Source organism: Echiichthys vipera, assembly GCF_963691815.1.
Source record: "Echiichthys vipera genome assembly, chromosome: 1".
Classification (NCBI taxonomy): domain Eukaryota; kingdom Metazoa; phylum Chordata; class Actinopteri; order Perciformes; family Trachinidae; genus Echiichthys; species Echiichthys vipera.
Genome location: NC_139826.1, coordinates 13,085,314 through 13,108,035, shown reverse-complemented (window position 1 = coordinate 13,108,035; position 22,722 = coordinate 13,085,314). Strand labels below are relative to the sequence as shown.

The following is a 22,722-nucleotide window of genomic DNA, read 5'->3' as shown; positions in this document are numbered from 1 at the left end:
CACTTTGTTTTCCAGTTTTCCCCATTAGAAAAAGCAACAATAGGATCTGTATAGGTGCATGTTTTTGGTCTTGTTGGTTCTGTAGACGCACATGTCACTCCCTGCCTGCTGTGAGACCCCAGCAGTATGACACCACAGTCCACTGCAACGATGACCACATGCTCTTCTGTGTTTCACTCCTCAACACCACCAACATGCTGCCACCTCCTTTATTCTTTCCTGCTGTCATGACCTTTCCTCATCTGTCTGCAAGGCACGCCATTGCTCTTTTCTTCTCCTCCGCATGCGCTCCCAGTCTTTTCTCTACCCTCCATTCACATCCTCTTCGCTATTTCTTTCGCCTCTGAAACTGACACAGACTCAGCTTCGCTGTTTTCCTTTCGTTGTATCCTTTCAGGTGCCTTGTACTGTATTCATTCAGCTCCCCCGTTTCCCCTTCCTCACCAACTTTCTTTGATATCTTTTTGCTCTCTGTTTCCCTGTTCGTCTTTTTCCTCTCTCTGCCTCTTTTTGTTGCTCTCTTTCTTCCCTGCAGTCTCCTGTGACCTCACAGACCACCAGGCAGTGTCCTTTGACCCCGGCCAAGATGGTACCGTCTCCCTCTCCAACTCCTTCCAGCCCTGCTCTCCAGACCTGTTCCTCTTCTTCTTCCTCCTCCTGTCCTGCACTCCGCTCAGTGAGATTCCTTACTTGCCAATTTTTCAGTCTTCTGCCTTATGTTTTTCTTCCTTCGACATTCTTGACAAGTGATGCCAAGAAATAGCACTGTGGCCTTATGGTAGTAGGTATAGGATGCACAGTAGGTTGTAAGCACATAAAGGCACAATCATAATTCATTGTTGAGGCTTTTAATTACCTTGCTTATTTTCAAAGTTACTGTGGGATGTGATCATTTGGTTTGTAAAGATACAATAACGAACATGAACATAATCTTGGAATTAAGTTATTTGCTTGCAGAGAAAATTGGGAACAATAACAGATTTCCAACTATAACTATAGCTATCCTGCAGCTATAATAAGTATAGCTGCAGGATATTGCTGCCTTGGGTCCTCATCATAACATCCTGTACTGTACACTGGCACTGGTGGAGATAATATTTTAAGTTGAACTCTTCTCATTTCTGTAGAACTGAGGCTCTGGAGGCTCTGATCAGACAGTGTTTCCTTTCCTAATATTGCATATCCATATTGCATCTAGACCCAGCTGAGATGCAGAGCAGATTTAATTTCCTTGCTCATATTTGAATTCATCCAAGGAGAAACTGTGATATTTGGCCTAACAGAAAACATGCAATATATTGTACATTTTTGGTCAGAGTTGAGGATTGCTGTGACTGGATTCAGACTCAAAGACCTTTTCCTCTCTGTTAAGGAGATTTCTCGTTAGACACACACACTAACTAGGCAGCCTCTCAGTGTAGATAGAAACACACCACACAGCACAACTACATATGTGGATCTGCATGTGGCCTTGACCCCATCCATATGTGGTTTGAATCATCGGACCCCAATGTGTCCTCTATGCATTTTGGGTGCATTCACAACTGTATTTAGAACTGTCCACTTAGGATTGCACCACATAAGATGTATTTTATTGCCAAGTGTGAACAGGCCCTGAGAGATTCCAAAGAGGTGATGAGGGCTTTAGAGTGAGAGACTGCTGATGGCACCTCATTGGTTTGTGTTTGGAATGTGAGATATTTTCTAGTCATTCATTCCCTCACATATCATTTTGAGAAAGGGGACAAAGTGGCTATTGTTTGGAATTACCAGTGACAAATCTTGATAAGATGCACCCTTTATCAGGTAGGTGTCTGTTTAGAAAAGCTTTGATGGCCTCCTGTCTTCCCCAGCCTCTATTTTCTCACCACCTCCCCTTCTTCCTCCTCCTTGTCTGTTAAGCAATGTCCACCGAAGTCAGGACACCAGATGTGACAGGAGCGCTGTGGCGCCTGCCTCCTGTTCTCTGTGGCCTTGCTGCAAGCGAGGCGTCACGTCCTGTTTATCTCTCTGTCTCTTCCTTGCTCTTCCAGAAGGGCCCCGTGGCACCGGCCGTGGCAGTGACGGCTCCGCAGCAGACCCCCGTGGTTATGGCCCCTCAGGCCCCGGCCCAGGCTGCCTCCCAGCCGGTGCAGCCTCCGCAGACGGGCATCACCGCGAACCCCGGAGGTCCTGTCGTGTCCCAGGTCCGTTCTCTCATGCCGCCCTGCCCCCACCACCGCCCACACTCCACCCTCAAGGGCGTAGGCACTGTCACAGCTGCCAGCAGGCTAGTTGTGTCACAAGCTCAGCCCGGGACCCACAGCCTCACCGCCTCACACAGCTGGCTATACACCAAGTGTCTCACACATGCCCACACACGTTCGCACTCATACATTCACACAAGTGTGTACCAACCCAAGGACATACAGACGCAGACATAAAGCCAAGGAGCCACCATGAACGCATGTGTATATACACATGCAGGGACACATGGATTCACAGATACAGCCGTAGATGCAGGCTCACACACACATAATGCACACAGAGATACACACTCACAGACCCTCACATCTTCATACATTCGGCCCTCATTGTGCTACAGTTTGTTGCCCCTGGCCGTTTGACTGGACAGGTGCCATGTCTCATTTGGCTGCAAACATGACTGGGCAGCGTGCACTGTGCTCTGATTTGTGACTGATGCTTGTCAGCTTCTTGATCAATCCAAGTCATTTTATTCTGTAGTATTTTTCGTATCTAGTATTAATAAAAGAAACGCAGCACAAATACAAGGTCTCGTCCTCTCCGCTCAGGAGAGGAAAGGAATACCTTTCTTTAAACACTTGTATGCATCCAAGATTAATAACATAAGAAGATAATTTCTTTAAATGTTATTCTTTAGAAATAAGATCTTTGATCCTCAATTCTGTGAGATGGAAGATCATTGTTTTCTTCTCTCCTACAGGAAATGCAAGAGAATGTCAAGAAGTGTAAAAACTTCCTGGCCACACTTATCAAGCTGGCGTCTCACAACTCTCCGTCCCCTGAGACCTCCAAGAACGTCAAGTCTCTGGTTCAGGACCTGCTGGTGAGCTTAAAAAAAACCCAATAAGCAAACACCACGCTTATGGACATCATGGAAGTGTTGTGGTTCTGTAAATAAGAATGTTTATGAAAACTGTCAATTACTCCAGCCCAGATCATGTTCACTCACACTTTTCAGCATTTTGTGTGTTTTGAGAATCAACCTTTTTAAAAACCTTGACCTGCTTGTTCTAACTGTTGCTTCTTTTCTATACCCATGCTTTTATATGTATCTGATTAACTTGACTATTTCCTCAATAATTTATTTTTCTTCCAAGAAACTTAACTTTTTTTGTGATCAAAAATATATTTGATGGAATAAGTCAAAGGTCACTCTTAAATGTGTTGTTGTATTGGATATCTTATACCTGTAGATGGCAGCATGAAACTCTTTCCAAAACCCTCCTTTCTCTATCATAAACTTTCATCTTGTACACATTACACATTCATGAGCTGCGCCCAGAGGTGGCAGGATGGGAGTTGAGTGGCTGATCATCAGTCCCAGCGATGCGATGTCATCTTATTGTGTTCAAGTCAGCATGATGTGCTTAAGTTACTATTTAGGCCTTCTTGTAAAGGGATGTTTTTACTTTACCCCTCACCTAACAGGATGCCAAGATTGAACCGGAGGAGTTCACCAGTCGGCTGCAGGCTGAGCTCAAGTCATCTCCGCAGCCTTACCTGGTGCCCTTTCTCAAGGTGTGCTTCTTGCCTTTAAACCTTTTTTTTAACTTTTAAAACTGACTGAGGCAGTTGTTCCCTGAACTCAACTCCTTACTGAAAATCACACTGCTGTTGCTGTTAAAACCTGTGGCTTTAAATGGCCTTCCCTACACTTCTCCTTGATTTCTAAATTTCTCCCAAAACTGTTATTCTAAATTGGTCTTTTAAACTGGCTACTTAACAATTAACCTTAAGCCTACCATTATATGTCTCACAAAGTAGTCATCTTTACCAGTAGGAGTATAAAGTAGATTCAAATGTAACTTCTCAAGTAAAGTAAAAGTAGGTAGAATTTGTACTTAAGTACTGTATTTGAGTAAATTTTACATTCCTCCGCTGCTCTTGCAATGCCCTACATTAACCCTTAGCTCTTAATTGACCCCTAAAATAATTGCTCCCTAATCGTCCCTTAACGTGGCTCCTTAAGCTGGTGTTCTCATGTAGTTTCCTAAACTGATCCCCTAAAGTAGTCCTTTCCTTGGCACCAATGCCAATGATGGCCAGGCCTGACAGTAGAATGATACACACACACACACACACACACACACACACACACACACACACACACACACACACACACACACACAGACAAACACGGACCCCTCTGGCCTGACTTCTGACTGTGTGTGACAGTGGCCCCCGCAGCCGTCCCTGCCAGTAGCCAGCAGGTTTCTCCAGCCAACCGTGATGAGCGTCACATCAAGGCGGCCGACCGCCCAACCCGTCCACAAACACATGTTGTCATGCAATGTTAGGTCGCTTACGTCAAAAAATCTGCCTGAAATAGTCTGTATGGTAGCATCAGCTCCTCAGGTCGGCAGTGACAGTGGATTATCAGAAATGGCTAATGGCCATGTTTCATGTATGGAGTATGCAGTATTAAACACACTGTAGGTTAACTCACCGACATCAAATTCAACTGTTTTAGAATGATGATGATAACATTATGCAGCAGTATTGGTTTCTGCAGCTGTGCGTGGTATTTTTCTCATGTATGTCTGTTGTTCTCTTTGACTATAAACTCTGCCTTCTCTCTGCCCATCAACAGAAGAGCCTCCCGGCCCTGAGGCTGTCTTTGCTGAATAGTCAGCAGTCCCTGACCCCACCCCCGCAGCAGGGGGTCAAACCAGCACCCAGCGGCCCCCCTCCTGCCATTGTGGCAGGGCCAGCTGTCCGCATACGCCACCCTAACAGCGTAAGCATCACTACGGGTGCCAATGCGCTACCCACTGGGACGCTCGGACATGCAGCTGGCATGGTATGTGTGGACGGTGCAGACACGGTGCAATGCATCACAATGTTTACATTTGTTAGTTTATATTTAAATTGAATTGAGATCCAGAGTGATTTACAGTGATGGCAAGACTAGAAATATAGCAAATACAATATATTATAGTCCAGTGCAATAGCAGTTAGTATTATAATTAAAATGTGTAGAGAAATGTGTATGAGGTGTGTGTGGATGGAGAGGGTTAGAGTTCTTAGAGGTCCGGTAATAGATGTGATAAACATTTACCCACAATATTCCTACATTCAACAGAGAAGTGCTAGAGTATGATGGATGCGGACCTGAAGGGGGGTGGTGTGTGTTTGTGTGTTTTGATGGCTCTTATACAAGGCTGAATTATCAGGCTGGAGTGTGTCACAGCGCCATGGCTGGGAGTCACACAGCCATCAGTGAGAGTCACACCCACCTCCCAGACCCACTGAGGTTTCACATTGGCTTCACCAGACAACATTTGTTTTAGTTTTAATGTGCTTAGGACTTTAAGATATGCACAGTTATCTAAATATCAAGTAGTACAACGTGGACACATCTCCACGCAGCCACAGGAAACACAAAACTCCACACAGAAACGTTTTCTGTCTGCGGGACTTTAATAAGAACACACACACACACACACACACACACACACACACACACACACACACACACACACACACACACACACACACACACACACACACACACACACACACACACACACACACACACACACACACACACACACACACACACACACACACACACATATTGTAAACTTACAGATTCACACTTTGGACATTCTCAGTATGCCCAATGTGCTGCCAATTCCGCTGCCAGAACAGATGGTGGTTGATTATTATTATTGTTTTGACTTTGACACCTTGCTAGTTAGCAGTATGTGACCAATGAGCAGGAACACTATATTAATGGAAGGTGATATATAGATAAAGTGTATTTACTTGTTTTAGGCCAACATCATTTGTGACTTTCTATGAAGTGTGATACAAAAGGTAATGTCAATTGCCATACAGTAGTTATGATCAAGGTTATACATTTGTTTTTATTGTATTCCTTTTAGTTTAGTTTACTTTAAGTTAGTTTCAGTGCAGAAAGCTTTAGTATTAGGTTTTGGCAACACCTTTGGACTAAGCTAATTTTGTTCCCCAGTTAAAGATATTTTTGCAACTGGACAAGTAGTACCCAAGGTTGTGAGCAGTTCATCCAGTGATAAATATTGTGGAGATACAGATGAAGTAAGGCCAGGTAACCTGCAGGGTCCAGCACTGGACACCGACAGCCCACAGCAGTATCGTATTACCATGGGTGTGTGGGTATACTGTATGCGTGTGCATGTGCACAGTGAAAATGATGAGCACAGGCAGTCTATGGATGGGTCAAGCAAGGCCAGGATCAGCTTGGTCTGGTCTAGGCAGAGGGATCAGCAAGCCAGAGGGTTCCATTTAATTTTTTTCTCTCACTTGCTTTCTCTCTTTTCCATCCTCTGCTCTCTCTCCATCAATTTCCAACAGTTTCTCTCACTGTATCTACCCCCGCATCGCTCTCTCATCTCCCTCCCTCCCTCTCTCCCTCCCTCTACCCGTTAACCGTTGAAGGGTGAAGCGAGGTAACTAGGTCAGCCCTGGGTCAATTTTAAAGCAATGTGGCGGCCGCAGTCTATGTCCAGAACATGCCTCTGGTCTCTAAATCTCTCTCTCTCTCTCTCTCTCTCACACACACACACACACACACAGACACACACACACACACACACACACACACACACACACACACACACACACACACACACACACACACACACACACACACATGCATAAAACACCAACATAAGCTATCACACAAAACATTAGTAAATGATTGCCCCTGGCACAGACAACAGTCTGAAACCAGACAGCTAGTTGAATTAGGCTAAAAAAATCCGCTCTTCCTAAAGTAGTTCGGGCACCATTTCTTACAGTAAGTAAGTCTATAGACTACACAAGGAAATAGAATTATGCGTAATTTTTTTCAAAATGTTATTTTTAAAGGTATATATACTGCAACTGGAGATAGCATGACATGGGTTTAATTCATTAATTAATTACAGCTTGTTTTCATTGCAAGACATCTGAACAACGTCTGTGTTACTTTAACGCATTTAGGATGGAATATCTACTAACTATTTATTTTAAAACATTGACACCATTAGTCAAATAAACTTGCTGGACCTTAAACTACCTCGGGGCAAATTATAAACAGTATATGGTGAAAATCGTTTTCGGATTCGCATCGGTGATTTTGCACCACTAGTAGAAGGTGACGCTACAATGCCATTACAGTCATTCCCCAGCTGCAATGATGCTCAGAGTGCAGATGCAGAAGACCAAGAAATATTGACCAATCAGAGAAGCCCAGGCTTTTTCACGAGGGGGTCTTAAAGAGACAGGCGCTTAAACAGAGCCATTCAGACTGAGAGTGAATAGAAGTATATTCAGACAGACAGTACGAGAAAAATAATGTTTTTTGAACATTAAAGCATGTAAACATGTTCAAGTATAAACCTGAAAATGAGAATAATATGGGACCTTTAAATTCTGTTTGACTGGATTGGATTTTGTGGGAAATCATAGAATGAATATAATATTTTTACAGCTGACACAGAAGAATACTAGCAGTAATGAAATCATTAGTTAGTGCCAAATTGTAGCAATCTTTCAAAATAAACAGTATATAATTTATTTACATTAGATATGTTACATTCCAGCATTTATCACATCTAATTTTGACTTTGTTTTGAAATGAAAGACGAGCAGTGAGTTCTGTTCCAGTGTCTTCCCTTTTAGCCTCTGATTCCCAAACTTTCTACCTGACTTCTTTTCCCTCTTAACTGTGTCGCCGGCTGGCCAGAGGTGCTAGCTATCTCTGCCTGTGCTGAATGTATTTTTTCCCCCTTCCCTCCCACTCTCGCAAGCCCCTGCAGTGGATCTCTGGGAAAAATGGCCTCTGTCTTTTTTCAGTAGTTTGAACAGTAATATAGCATGTGTCAGGGAATGGAAAACAAGGCTAAAAAATATGCAGCAAGAAGCAAACTGGTAGGAATGGATGGCTGAGCCTGAGGCTGGGCCTGTGGCTGCTACCAAGGAAGGAAGTGACTCTAATAGCCCAGCACATCCCCCACCCGCCTGCTCCTTCTTCTTCTACCACTACTTCTCCTTCTTCTAAACTATTTTTTCACTGCTGTCTTGACTTCTTATTGCCTTTGTCTTATCTGGAAAAGCAAGCAAATGTAGGTCATGTACTGTGACAGAAATCCATCCTCCTTGAGCATATACATTGATCTCCACGTTCTCTGTGTGAAAATTCTAAAATGCATCTATTCTGCATTTATCCTGCATTATTACTGCAGATATATATGTATATACATATATATATATATATATATATATCTGCAGTAATAATGCATATATATATATATATATATATATATATATATATATATATATATATATATATATATATACTGTATATTTGTTTTTACAGTAGAACATAATTCAGTACACACAAAACTTAAGTGGCTCTCGGCTCAGATTGAATGGATCATTTCTTGCAACTAACTAAGTCTGCAATGGGAGCAAAAGTTGATTTTCCCCCAGAACAATTCCTCTTGGGGATGGCATAAAAGTGCCGAAGTGGTTCAGCAGGCATGCAGTTTTACACTCTTTTTAATCTCCCCTCTCACTTACAAATTGTTCCATTCTTTGAAACACTACAGTAAAGTAAACAATCTCTATTTATTCTTCCTCAGGGCATCAAGACAGCAGGCCAGGTCCGGATGCCTGTGGTGATCACGCAGTCTGTCAGAGCACAAGGTAGGACATCTGCAGGCCTTCTCCACACACTTTGGATACAACCTTCTGATTTCCATCACATATACAGTCTCGCTATTTTTATTTCAGGCGTTCTTTTGCTCTTGTCCCTCTCAGAAGAAGACATTTTAAAATTGTGCGAGAGAGTGAAATTCAGTTATGGATAAAGTATTAAACAATGACATCGGTTTGAGTTTCAGTTTTCTGTCTTTGAAGAAGTCCTCTGACACACACTCTGCTTCTGGTCCTGGCCTTCAATTTTCACTACTCCCAGTAAAGCTACATGCTCGGCCAGATATTTCAAGATTCTCAAACTCAGCCTGACCTTCTGGTTAAATAAAGAGCCAGCGAAATAGGTTAAACAAAGATGGCTATTAGTGAAACCCTAAATGTTCTCTCAGTAGGCTGTAAGAAGTGTAAACAGACAGGCGCCACAGAGAGAACAGGTGTTTTTTTCCCTGTCTGGTTACAAAGCCTTCTCAAACATTTGCGCTGCTGCTTACTCACACTGATTCACAAACACTCTTCCCACAGAAGCCCACAAATATCGCCCCAACAACAACCGGGTGTAACGCTCCCCGAAGAGAGCTGTGTGCTCTCAGGTGGTGTGTGTATTGTGTGTACGTGTATGTGTGTGTGTGTGTGTATGATCGGAGGTGCATACAAATTTGATCTGCCCCCTTCCCCAAGATTGCCTGCAGTGAAAGATCTGTAGGTTGTTTTATGCCCATAAATTGGAATGCGGGGATAGTTCTAAAAATACTTTCCTGTGCCTCTTGGCGAGGAACATGCCTGTTAAAATCAAGTTTAAATTCACTCTGGCAGTCCTTGTGCCTCTCTGGAAAACGTGTCTCCGAGCAGGATGCGGTTTAGGAGTGTAAGGAGAGCCGGTGAAGCGCAGTGATATTGACAGAGCGACGCTTTCTGCACCAACCTGGGGAGAGCGACAGTACCGCTCCCCTACCCCCCCTTCATCTACCCCTGCGAGGATGACTTAGACAGTTGAAGGTAGTCGTTAGACAGGAGGATATTTGACGCAGATAGAAGGGGACATTTCAATGATAACATTACTCCTTATCTGTTTTGTTTAGTGTCTTCTTCTTTGTCTTTATCCCCCTTTTTCTTAACAGGCACTATGGGGAAGGGAGGCATCATCCAAGCAGGCAAATGTCCCATGGGCCTGGCTGTTCAGATCTCTGGGAATCAGAAAAACAAGCTCAACGACCCTGGAGGAGGTTCTTTCAGGTACAACTCTTCTTGCTAGGACACGGACTGTAGAGCGGCTGTTGTTCTGGGCAGCTGTCACATGGGGGCAGCATTTCACTAAAATGCCTCCGCATGACTACAGGCTACACTCTCAGCTAAGGCTATGAGTGTTTATCCCAGTTGTCTGCCTGGCCACCTGGCTGCCTGCCTGCCCCGGCTGCCTGGCTGGCTGGTTGATCAGTGGTCCTTTCTCTCTGCGCCCACCACATAGCAACACATTGCCAGCCAATAGATCACCCTCAGCGTTCGCCCTTCTTGTGTCAGTGTCACAACTCATCGGCAGAATTACAAATGAGCTACATCTTAATTTAGAAATACGGTAATTGTGTCCAGATGGTTGGAATTTTTGGATGCGGTTCTGAAAATACCTTTTGGTTAAGTCAAACATACGGTGTTTAGCCCGCAGCTTTGCTCTCTCTCTCTCTCTCTCTCTCTCTGGTCTCTCTCTCTGGTCTCGTCTCTGCTTCAGCTGGGCTTTTGTCTCAAAACATAAAAGGTTCATCACCCACATGCTGGCCTTTGTGGTTCATGTTGTGTGTGAGTCTCTATGTATTTGTGTTTGTCTGTGTGTGTGTGTGTGCAGCATATATGTGCTAGTGTGTGTGTTTGTATGTTTTTATATACACGTATGTCTCTATTTCTCTGTTTGTTTGTGTTTGTGTCCCTGCTTGGGTGCACATAAACATATGTGTATATCCTAAGGATCTGAGAATACTGTTGCATGTATTGACAGGAACAGGGATTTTAGGATTGCCCTGGTGTGACCGGGCCGGGACAAGAAGAGTCTGGGTCACATGGGCCAACGGGTTCATGGTAATGGCTCCCGTCTCCTGAGGGGAAAGGCAGCGCCTGAGGCTCTGATTGATAAACCAATAAATCTTTAGCTGCGTTGGTAATTAAGCTGTCAGGCTCGCTTGTTACTGTCGACCCTTTTCCCCCTGCGGTGCTCACAGTGGCCCTCCACACACAAACGCACTGATTTCAACATAAGCCCAATAACGCACAGCACCACTGTCACGGAAGCTGCATGTCACTGACATTTCATTGCATATTTTCCTTTCATCCAGGTCAGGTGATAATCTGCATATATGTGTTAAACAGGCTACACGATGCCTGCTCTCCAGGCATGTGTTTGTCTCTACATGCCGATACTTTGTTTGCTTCCGAAAACACGCTCTCGCTGAACTTCCTTGACTCACATTTTTAATTTAAGTCAAATATGAGGTTAGGCTGATATTGATTTTAATGTTTAATGAGTGATGGACCTCTGTTAACATCATCTTCATCTCATTTGTTTTGTGTTATTTTCTCTTCTTCAGGCAGCATTTCTGTACATCTTGGAAACGGCTATACACATTTTTTACCATCATATACGGTATCTTTTTAGTTTATACTGCAAACAGTGAGCATTAAGCGCACCCATCTACACCCATTTTCGAAGGCATACATGTTATTCCTATGGTCTAAGACGGTCTAAAGTAAACATGAACAACTCCAAAAAACTGCTAAAAAGTGCTAAAACTCAAATTTTGTGATGTCATCAAGTATAAAGTGTAGAGCCGGCTACACTGAATTGTGAAAGATGTTATAGACACTGAGAGAAGAGCAGAGAACATTTTCTTTCATATAACTGACAACACTACACTAGAATAAACCTCATTTGGGTAAAAAATAAAGAAAACAAACAAAATCAGTCTCACAATCATTGTCTATGGAGCAGCTCCACAGTTGATGACATTTTTTTTAAAGAGATTAGCTCAAGCTCAAAAATATAGATTGAAGTTTCCTAGGTCATGGAAATAACACACTGGAAGTCTTGATTGAGGTGGTGTTCTCCTTTAAGGTTTCAGCGGGACATTAGTTGGACTGTCGTCTGAAACCTCTCAGCCTCAGTCACTGTTTATTGTTTGCTGTCGCTTTTCTTACCTGAGGATATAAACATGTTGGAGCAGAGCTCAGTTTACAAGGCGATCCATCGGACGCCATTGTGTCCTCACAACAGAAACCTGTAACATGAACATGATATGGCTTGACCTGTGAACAGAGGTGGCCGCTGTGTTTCCTGTAAATAACAATGAAAAAAAAAAGAGTTATATTTGCTTTAGAAGTTTTTCAAAGTTCCCTATGCGCTCACAACATGCCAATGTCAGATGGTCAGGTCAGATTTATTCATAAAAATGTTTTTGACATGAATGCTTACAAATCGACAAAGGCTTAACATAGGAGAGGAGCAAACGTGATCATAAAGAAAGAAAAAACGAATCCCCTGAGTGCGGCCGGCCTGGTCAGTCAGCACCCACTAGCCTCTCACTCATCCAGCCGGCACCGTGTTCAGCTGTAGTCGGGGACTGATGTGTGTATGGCTGTCGCTCTGCGCCACTGGTCCCAGCGGGCCAGCTGTAGCACACGCACGCACACACACACACACACACACACACACACACACACACACACACACACACACACACACACACACACACACACACACACACACACACACACACACACACACACACACACACACACACACACACACACACACACACTGCAGGGCTTGTAGGGTTTCCAGTGCAGCTACAGCCTTCTGTGTGTGTGTGTGTGTGTTTGTGTGTGTGTGTGTAGTTTACAGTACAGAGTGAAAGCAGCTGTCTCTGTGCCCCCCTCCCCCTTTCGGTCTCTCTGTAAACACTCGACATCCGCTGTAATCACAGGCGAGCCAGCCGAGGCCCTCAGCCCTCTGCCAACCTCCGAGTTCAGCCTCAGCCCCTCAGATCCAACCCGGTCCTACCGTACATGGTGGACACACAACCGTGCGCATAAACACACAGACTTACATAGTTGCATAGAAAAAGACACATGTGCACGTGAGGAACAAATGTTTTGTTCCCCAGTCACTGTTGCCTGTGGAAGTCCACCAGCCCTTTTCCATCATTTACCAGCAAAGTGAGTTCATTCTGCCGTTGTGGTTGCATCCTTTGTCGCCCTGTTAATTGCTATGTGATGTGCCTATTTTTTTAAAAAGGCTTTAAATAAACTTGACTCATTTAGAACTCAAAAGTAACCTCCCAAATATTGTTGATTTAGAGACTTAGAAACACACAAAGCCACAGGATCAGATAATGTTCAAAGTGGGAGCTGTGCTCCAACCAATCCATAAAGAAAATGGTGGCAACCATTGATGTAATGTTGGGCATTTTACACGGGGGTCTATGGGGATTGAGCCAGTGGCCGTTTGAAGAACTGCTGTTTTTGGCTTCATTTTTCAATTCCTGAGGTTGCTGCTTGTCCAAAACGCTTCAATAATACATTTTTATTAACACCCAAATCATATTTACTTCATCAAAACATAATCTACATTGAACCCAGCCAGGTTACGGTTGTGAATAATTACATCTTTAGTGTGGATGGTCTGTCGAATTAATAACAGTTAATTATTTAACATCTAGCAGTGTTTGATGAGCAGTTTAATGGCCCCTCATGTACCACACCAGTGCTGTCATCCATTGGATCATAAACACAAATCCCATCAGCTGCCCAGTAAAGTCCTGGGTGTCTTATGGAGAATACTTCTCCATATTTCTCAGTGTGGGCGCAACAAACCTGCATGGCCTGGGTGTTAGTCACAGGGATCAATCAGGCTCCCCTGCCTGGGCACAGGGACCTTTATCCACAGTGGTGGGGGGTTGGTTTGATGGTGGTGGTGATGGTGGGGGTGAGGGGATGCGACCCCATCTATCCACACTCAAACACACAACCTCTAAATGGCAATGCAATCCTCTCACCACCTATGGCATGCCCTCTCTAAAACACAAGCTTGATATGTAAACGACATGCATATGTATTCATGTGACCACCGGCTCCATGTCCCCGAGCCAACCCAAACCAATAACTGAGAGGCTGCTCTTTAGCTTCGGTGGAAGCTAATTACATCTCTGCTTTATTAGAGCAGAGGTATAGTCGGGAATATTTTGCATTTCATATCTCGTTCCCTCCTTTTAATGTCAGACCTGTCTCTGGCATTTTCATTTGATTTGTACCCCGGTGATCCCAGATACCCAGAAATCGGACCATCCAAGAAAAAGAAACTTAATATAGTCATGAATATTACTAGTATTCCTGGGTACTGGGTACTGTTTTATGTACCTATGTTCACTTCCTCACATTTTAGAGATTTAGCTAGATTACAGCACAGTGGAAAAAGGACGCAACTTCTATGGCTTCATGTAGCTTATTCTCTATTTTATTCAGGTAATTTGTTTATGGGCCGATCATTTTAGGCCACGGAACACAATTTTTCAACAACATTTTTTTTATGATATGCACTTAATAGACTAATGCCAAATATCGTAATTTGTAAGCCAGTTTGCAGGGAATACACTTAAAACCCTTTATGCTAAAGGTATAGTCAAATTAAGTTGGTCTATCTTATTTAAAAAACAAATAAATAATTCAATCACTTCACTTCCAAGCTAGCTATGCTTCAGATTTCAATTTACAACCCCTAAGGTGAATAACAACCTATTTTACAGAGATAATCTTATCGAACATGTTTTGTTGTTTCAATTCAAGGTGCCTTGCTTAACTAAGCTTGGTACATCAGAGAATAGATTTATCCAAAAAGAGACAAAAGAGAATGTTTCATATGTAGCATGAAAATAAGGTTATCAACGTGACTGGCACATTTCACTGCACTGATGACATATGTAGAGTGGAGGTAGCAGCGTTTCTTCTATTCCTGATTGAGCAGGGCCTCAGGCATGTTCCTTTTTAGGACAGGTCAAATGATCCACAAGGACGTGATGAAGAAAGGTGCACAGACTGAGGTGCAGCGCAGGGTGTAATCCTCTGTATCCATGTTTGTGTTATGTAGATCCTCTCTGTGAAGGCATAATTAGACTGGAGCAGAGGAGGAAGAGAGGAGAGAAAGTAGAGGTGTGTGAGGTTCGGGGAGATGCTCTAATCGTCTTTGTCAACCTCCCGCTGTGGTGTCAAGTTTCATATCGGCCCTCTGTGGCCGCACCAAGGAGCAGGAGGGACTCCCTCGGTGGGGTGGAGTTGGCTGATGGCGTGTGCCCACGCTCAGGCGCCTGAAAGAACTCGGTGCCCCATGCTGCACACATGCATACACAAAAGCACAGCAGCACATGCACAAGCTCTGTCGTAACCAACATCGATGGCATGAATGTAAATGACTGTGGAGGTGAGCCAGTGAGTGGCGAGAGGCCACTCTGTGTGTGTTCTGTGGTTTTTTGTTCCCTCCGTCAAAGCTACTCAGAAAATCCCCTGCTCGCTCCCGGCCAGTCCTGTAAGCACAACACGTCACCACTTGGCTAATTCAGGCCAGGATCACAATCGTTACTTGCCAAGTACAATAACTGTAGAGGAATTTGTCTTGATGACAACTCACAAAGAAAGTTCATCCTTTATAGGATGTTTGGGCCTTATTTAGTGTCAAATACAATGAACCAAACACAAATTATGCATGTTTTCCCTCTTCCATGTCTCTGCTTATGTGTAATAACATGTAAACAATGTGAAATCAGCATTATGCTTGTGAGAAATAACCAGCAAAGTACGGCAAACGCAGTCTGCAAATAGAGCTTGCTGACATTAGTGTATGGCCAAATACATTACAGCTCGGTGCCAATCCTCAGGAGCATCCTTACCGAGCTACAGTCCGTCCAAACGCTCTTTATCTCCCTGCCTCACAGCACCGACACAAATAGACCCCGTGATGGGAATTCTGTGCCATTATGACCAAAGCATGGCTCTCTATGACAAAACGAATGCATATTGTCATCCAAGGAAATATTCATGAATAAAAGCAGGAATATATGTTGATAATGTTAGGACATGAATACTGATATTAAGTAAGGGTTTGTGTATAAGGCTTTTCCTCCACGCCCAAACTGAATTCTTTTCTATAGTGGATAAAGGAGCATGAAGCCTTTTCTCTTTAGGATTTTTGTCTTTCTCTTTTTTCTTACAATTGAACATTACAATTTCCCCTTGCACTACAGCCTACAGCCGGTATCTTCTAACTGTGGAGGGTGTAGGCAGAGGGAGACAATGTGGACACACGAGCCAGTAGGAGTTACTAATGCTGCAACAAGGACAAGATCCCTTAAGACAGCTTCCCAAATGAGCATTTCCCCCTGCGCTCTCCGGGCGCCCTAATAAGTGTGTGACCTTCACTGACTTTAGTGACTTTAGTTGTGTAGTGGACTACCTTGTACCTCTGTTGTAAGTTTGTTTCGGAATGGCTTGTGCACCACGATGTGTTAAAACTTCAGAATCTGTAATCCTAACCAGATAAAGGACATCAAATTTGTTTTTCTATTTTTAGGGCTTTATAAAGGATTTGTTCACTTTATCAAATTCAAATTAAATGCCAGTATCATTGAATCCTCACCACCAAGGCATCACAAAGGGATAGTTTGGATTTTTGTGGGGTTGTATGAGGTACACAGAAGGGGCTCAAATCCAGAAGCTTTACAGTGTTAACCACTATACCACCGTGCAGCAGCTAAACATATTTTATCCATCTAAAAATATCAGCATCAGTTCAAGTGTATGATATATTTGGAATATTATATTATATTTTTTTTTACCATTTTATCAGCCATGTTTAAGTTTATGCAGGGTTATCCATGCTTTTGTCCAATCCACAGACTCCATCTATAAAATGGTGATTTTACCTCGCAGAACACAGGAGTGTTCGTTGAGTGGTTAGTTTGTTTGTTAGTTCCTACCCCTTTAGAAAAACACACAATAGTACGAACAAACTAAATGATGAGGGCAGCAATAAACCAGCAACTCCTGTGTTCTGCAAGGTAAATTTATTATTTTTTATCAATGGAGTCTACCGGCATTGACGAGAGCAAAGACCCGCTTCAGTTCCACCTACGTTAACTTAAACATGTCTGTCTGATACCAAGGTAAAATGGTAAAAGTATTCTCAATATAGTGTACACTTAAGTGAACACGATGGAGGGCCATTTTAGGCATCTAAAATCCATTTAGCTGCACAGCATTACATTTCTTCGCTTCTGTGTCGGTCCTCCTGTCTGCCTTTCCAAACTGAAGGCGTGTCGACCGCCATCTACTGTAGGTAACACACTGACTGTGGATAAGTACCTCATACAACCCCACTTCAGAAGAACTTTGATATACTTGCATTAGATTTATTGTAGTTGGGATTCTACATTACAAATGAATGTTTTCCATTGCATGTATTTTGCTTATTTACCATCCTTGACGTTGCAGGGATGATGATGACATCAATGACGTTGCCTCCATGGCTGGGGTGAACCTGAATGAGGAGAGTGCAAGAATACTCGCCACCAACTCTGAACTTGTGGGAACACATATCCGCTCCTGTAAAGACGAGGCCTTTCTCCACCCGGGACTGCTCCATCGACGGATTCTGGAAACAGGTAAGATAAGTGCGTTTTGCCCATCTTGCAGCGTTGCAGTGTCGAGACTCTAGAACATTGAACTTGGAATTTGAGAATGCTACCGTCTATCTGAAATAAAGTGGTTAATGTAGCAGCGGAAAATATGTACCCCCACCCTTCTACTCTACACAACTATCCAAAGCTAAAAATCCAGACTATAGTAGTGATGAAATCACTAACTGTTGTCTTTTGCGTCAGGAACATGTTGTCTCTGTATGTGTAGTGTCATCACTAAAGACAGTTTTGATTTTCTCTCCTTTAGTGGTTCAGTCTGAGCCTTTTCTTGTTTGGCCTCGGTTTAAATTTGATGCACTTAACAATTCTTTCACCTCCTTTAATGAATTCTTCAGTGGCTGTCTGAACTCACTGGACCCCAGGCATACATATAAATACTTTATGGGTTTGTCTTTTGAAGGCTGGCTGTCAGATTGTCCTCTGGACTAAAGGAACAGAGTTTAGAGGAATGAGACTTGGCAGTGAGATCTGGATTCTTTCTCTCTTTTTAGTGGATCTTGACACACAGTGTTGCGTGTGCTAATCAATACAGGCGGAAAGGTCTCGGTTTGTTTGCAGCATCACACGAAAGTGATAGTGTCTTCATTACCTATTTTTGCTACCGGCAGTCAGTTTTATTGCTTGAAATATACTTTAGGCTCTCGCTGCAGAGTGAATCCCGTGAAAAAGCATAATGAGCGTTATTACTCAAAATAAAACCGTGCCTAGCATCTTGCTTCTGTGCATCAGATCAAAAAACACACACAACATAATTCCACGTGACGGGGTGTCTGGCGCCCTCATATTGTTTCATCTCAATTAAAGTATCTTTAGTGTAGCACGGAAGCCTGCGGGTCATGTTTTGTTACGTGGACTCTTGGCATGGTTGTTATCCCGTCACCTTGGGGCAGAGAAGTTGTTTAAAAATATAAATCTTTCCTCAGGGGGGGCAAGCAGCATGATACAGGGCAGGAGGTCAGGGCGCCCCCTGCTGGGGAAGTGGCACTTATGCAGCTTTGTTGTGTCAGTGATTGGTCTCTTCGCGCACTCGTGTGACAGCAGTCCGAGGGAGGCTCCCCCGGCCTGCCAGCTCCACTCAATCAGGAAACCTTGTACTCACCTCTTCCCAGTACAAGTACCGAGTTTGACTCTGCTCTGCCTTCTTATTTACTGTGGAACATCCTACTGAAACTTCACTGTGACCTCTCCTGCCCTCCGGTTGCCCCCCCCCCCCCCCCCCCCAAAGAAAAAGATGGGTTGCAGCATCTTTCTTTTCTTTGTTACTCTTTTATCATTAAATTAGTGAAGAGACGTCCTGATTCCCCATTATTTACCCCCTTTATTTCTTTTCCTCTTTTTTGAAAACTGATTCCAGGAGATGATGCTGGCTGCCTCTATCTATCTCCATCTTTATTTTCCTCTTTATGTCTCTCCGTATCTTGTTTCCTCTCCTCTTTTATTCATCCCCTCCAAACAAACACTTGTGCTGCTCTCCTCTCCCCATACCTCTCTCTCCCCCTCCCCTCATAACTCTTCAGGCTGGTCCTTGAGCTGGATATGGGGAACCAGAACACAGACACAGCTGGAGCTCTGCAGAAAAGCTCCTCAAAGTAATGATAGTCCACTGATACTTTTTAAGGTCTCCACACACACACACACACACACACACACACACACACACACACACACACGTACATGTACGCAAACACAAACACTCACACACACACACATACACACACACACACACACACACACACACACACACACACACACACACACACACACACACACACACACACACACACACACACACACACACACGGGCTAATCACATAAATGTATACATTTGGAAGACTGATGTGATATTGAAACACAGAGCAGACATGCAACACACACACATAAACATGATAGGGAAAACACACATGAGGCTTAAAACCCTCAAAGAAACGCCTGAATATATATAACATAGTTTTGTTTATTTTTTTGCCTTTTTATTCTTTCAATCAGCATTAAGTGTTATACATCGTATGATACACGGGAACCCACCCTTTCCTTCTGGTGCAGTGTAAAGTCAACAACATACATTTTGTTGGTTGAATAACTCCATAGTCAACCAGGGCATTTTTGTTTTTTCAATCTGAAAAGTTGTGTTTAGGTATTCTGGAGCTCCATGTGATACAAATAAATACATCGTTCCCTCAGTGAATTACAGACAGTTATTGGACATTGTTGAGGCTGTTTTTCAGTAGACAATGTGACACTAAAACATTTTGATGCTGTCTTTATATTCTGATCAGTATCACCTCTGAGAGTAAATACCAAAGTGTTGTACGGCATTGGGAAATAGGCAACCAAATCTGTCGATATATGGAAGACTGCAGTTGTTTACTTTTTCAAAAATAAAATTTTTATACCTCACTGCTAGCACTAAAAGCATGCACACTCAGCATCGGTGCTATGGTGGGCTTTTAAGGGTTGAAATAATCAAATTCTAATATTAAAATAAGACTTTGTGTGTGGATTAATAATTCAGTATCATTCTCAAATATATATTGGTAGATGGAAGCATTGAAACATAAATGGTTAGTTTGTATTGGTTACTATATCTTCTCAAGCATGATTGACTGCAACTGACAACATGATTCACTTTCAAAACAAAGGAAACGCCTCATGCCACGCTGACATCACTTCAGTTTTACCCTGAAACAAGTACCAACACTGCTCAACACAAACATGCCAGCCCTCTAATTGTGCGACATGAGCTCTAATGTCTCTCGGGTGTGTTTAACCATTAAACAAGGTGTCTGCTCTCTGGGTTTCTAATTTGTGCAAATGGCATGATCAACTGATATTTTAATTACCAATACAGCTATTAAACTACAGTATCTAAATAGCAGATCACAGACAGGGAATGATGCGGTCACTTTGCTCGACAATGATGTTAGCAGCTTGAGCTTGTTTGAGCTTAAATTTTCATTGGAAGACATTGCCACTAAATAGTCAAAATGCTATTGCAAGCAGCTTTGAATCGAGTTGGTCTTTTTTTCCCCATGCTGTGGCATTTTTATACTCCCATCTATTACATTAATAGTACTAAGTGTTGTTTGAATGCATTTCCTGTTAATTCATACACAAAGCGTTTAAATAAAAAGACAATAAATGTATTCAATGCATTCAAAAATAAATACAACACATTTTACAGCTTTAAATACAGACATGTTTTAAATGTTACATGGAGGTCAGGATTATTGACCTGCATTGGCAAAAGGTTGTTGCGCATTGTGTTTTTAAAAAAAGGGGTCACACTGCTCAGGGAAGGTTGTGAGAGTCCTTGAAACGAGAATATGAAACCTCCGGTTGAACAGTCACGAATGTGAAATTCACTCCAAGACACAGAACAGTACACTAACAGGTTATCCTATCACTGATCATCAAGGTGTCATTAGAATTTGCTAATATGGTTTATGTGTGTTTCGAACATGTTCAAAAGCTTATGAGCATGCTCAGCACCTCGGCTGTGGGAGTATGGTTTGCTTTTGTGCTCATGTTGGCATCACCTTTAAGATGGGTGTGGACTGTCCATTTCTATGGGGTTGTGATACAGCTTGGTGTGATGGTATGGCTTTACTGGACCTTGACTCCTGATGTGCAGTGGAAATGATTTTGAGCTGAGTTAATCGTGATCAGGATGAACATCAGCACATGTGAATCTGCGATCACGGTTGCCTCCCAGAAAAGGTCAATTGTTCAGCTGAGGTGAGGGGCAGCAGCTGTCCCAAGAAGACTTTAAGTATCTCAGGATTTTTGGTTATTATCTGTTTGTGGGCAGAGAAAAGAAAGAATCACATGTTTGATAGATTTAAACTAATATAGTTTGGGTCATTCAGGACCTTTTCCATGTTCACTGTCAGCTACTGTACTCTTCAGTTGGACCCTTGTTTCTATGGATACCATTCAGTTCTATACTAAATAAATATCCAAGTTACCCGGCCTCAATGCAGATTGTGTCTCCATTGGATTTCTTGATGTTGTCTGCTGTGTTGAAAGTGATGAGCAGACAGCTACGGCATAAAGAATGTATAAAGTTATGTAACAAGAGAGCAGCATGGCACACAGAATAAGTCATAAGTCTTAATAAGCTCTGCAACTGCTGCATTTCTTTATACATCAGTGGATGTCTGAGTATGTGGATGTGTTCGACACAAACAGTCTTACATACAAAGAGCCATACTAGCTACTACTGTGACGCTGTACTTAAGCACAGCTGTGCTTTGGGTTAAATGCCTTTCCCTCACCAAAAAAAAAACCAACCCCATAGGTCGTTTGTACAAGCAGCATGTTGGGTCGTGTCTAGATGGTAACCCAAGATTTTCGAAAGTCTTGCGAGATGGTCCAAGTTAGGTTGTCATTTTAGTATCGGTGGTCAGGAAGCGAGTCTAGTAGCAGTTTTTGCAAGCTTTTGCAAATCTAGGGTTACCATCTGGACACGAGCAGCTTATTGTGACCCATATTTACGTCTATAGGGGTGACGGCCTCTAGGGGCCGTAGTTTATATGAAGGCAGCAAAGGAGGAAGTCAGGTAACATAGTATAAACAGACTAAGTCCGTGTAGGGAGGAGGTCGGGGTGGATGGGTAAAACAAACAATTAGAGAGAAATGCTGTGTTCAAGTGCCATGGGAAGTCCGAAGTTTCCGACCTCCAACTAGGCAAAGTGCACTGGAATGCCTCCTACTAGCGAATTCAGAGTAGGTCGATGTCCCTCAGCGCAAGTGAAACAGAGCGACAGATGACAGGCAGGAAGCTCGGCCAATAATTTTATCCGGTCCGGATAAAACTATTGGTCAGACTTTTATCAGAAATATATGAGAATTGAATATTTTTGAGTTACATTTATTTTTGAAAGTAGATGAAAAGTCGGGGGCCACCAAAGTGGTTACAGTTTATCCTAAAGGGGACGTGAATGTCTCAGACATTTCACTCAAAACTTCAAATGTGGACTTCATAGTGGCGCTGGAGGAAAAGTCAAGGGATTTCCAAATTCATTAGGAGGTCTTGTGTGGAAACCATGGATATCTGCTCCACAGTTCA

The 22,722-nt window shown here is 43.0% G+C and overlaps 1 protein-coding gene across 1 annotated transcript in view; it reads left to right on the top strand.

Moving 5' to 3' along the window:
• The window catches only part of LOC310950836 (transcription initiation factor TFIID subunit 4), a gene marked incomplete at its 5' end in the record, with an annotated part of 88,643 nt that overhangs the window by 13,366 nt on the left and 52,555 nt on the right, over nt 1-22,722 (top strand). The window contains 7 exons of the mRNA XM_083918842.1: nt 2,034-2,186; nt 2,945-3,067; nt 3,673-3,762; nt 4,835-5,044; nt 8,856-8,919; nt 10,047-10,161; nt 17,449-17,618. Of these exons, the coding sequence (XP_083774968.1) occupies nt 2,034-2,186; nt 2,945-3,067; nt 3,673-3,762; nt 4,835-5,044; nt 8,856-8,919; nt 10,047-10,161; nt 17,449-17,618 (925 nt within the window). The remainder of the gene's footprint in view (nt 1-2,033; nt 2,187-2,944; nt 3,068-3,672; nt 3,763-4,834; nt 5,045-8,855; nt 8,920-10,046; nt 10,162-17,448; nt 17,619-22,722) is intronic.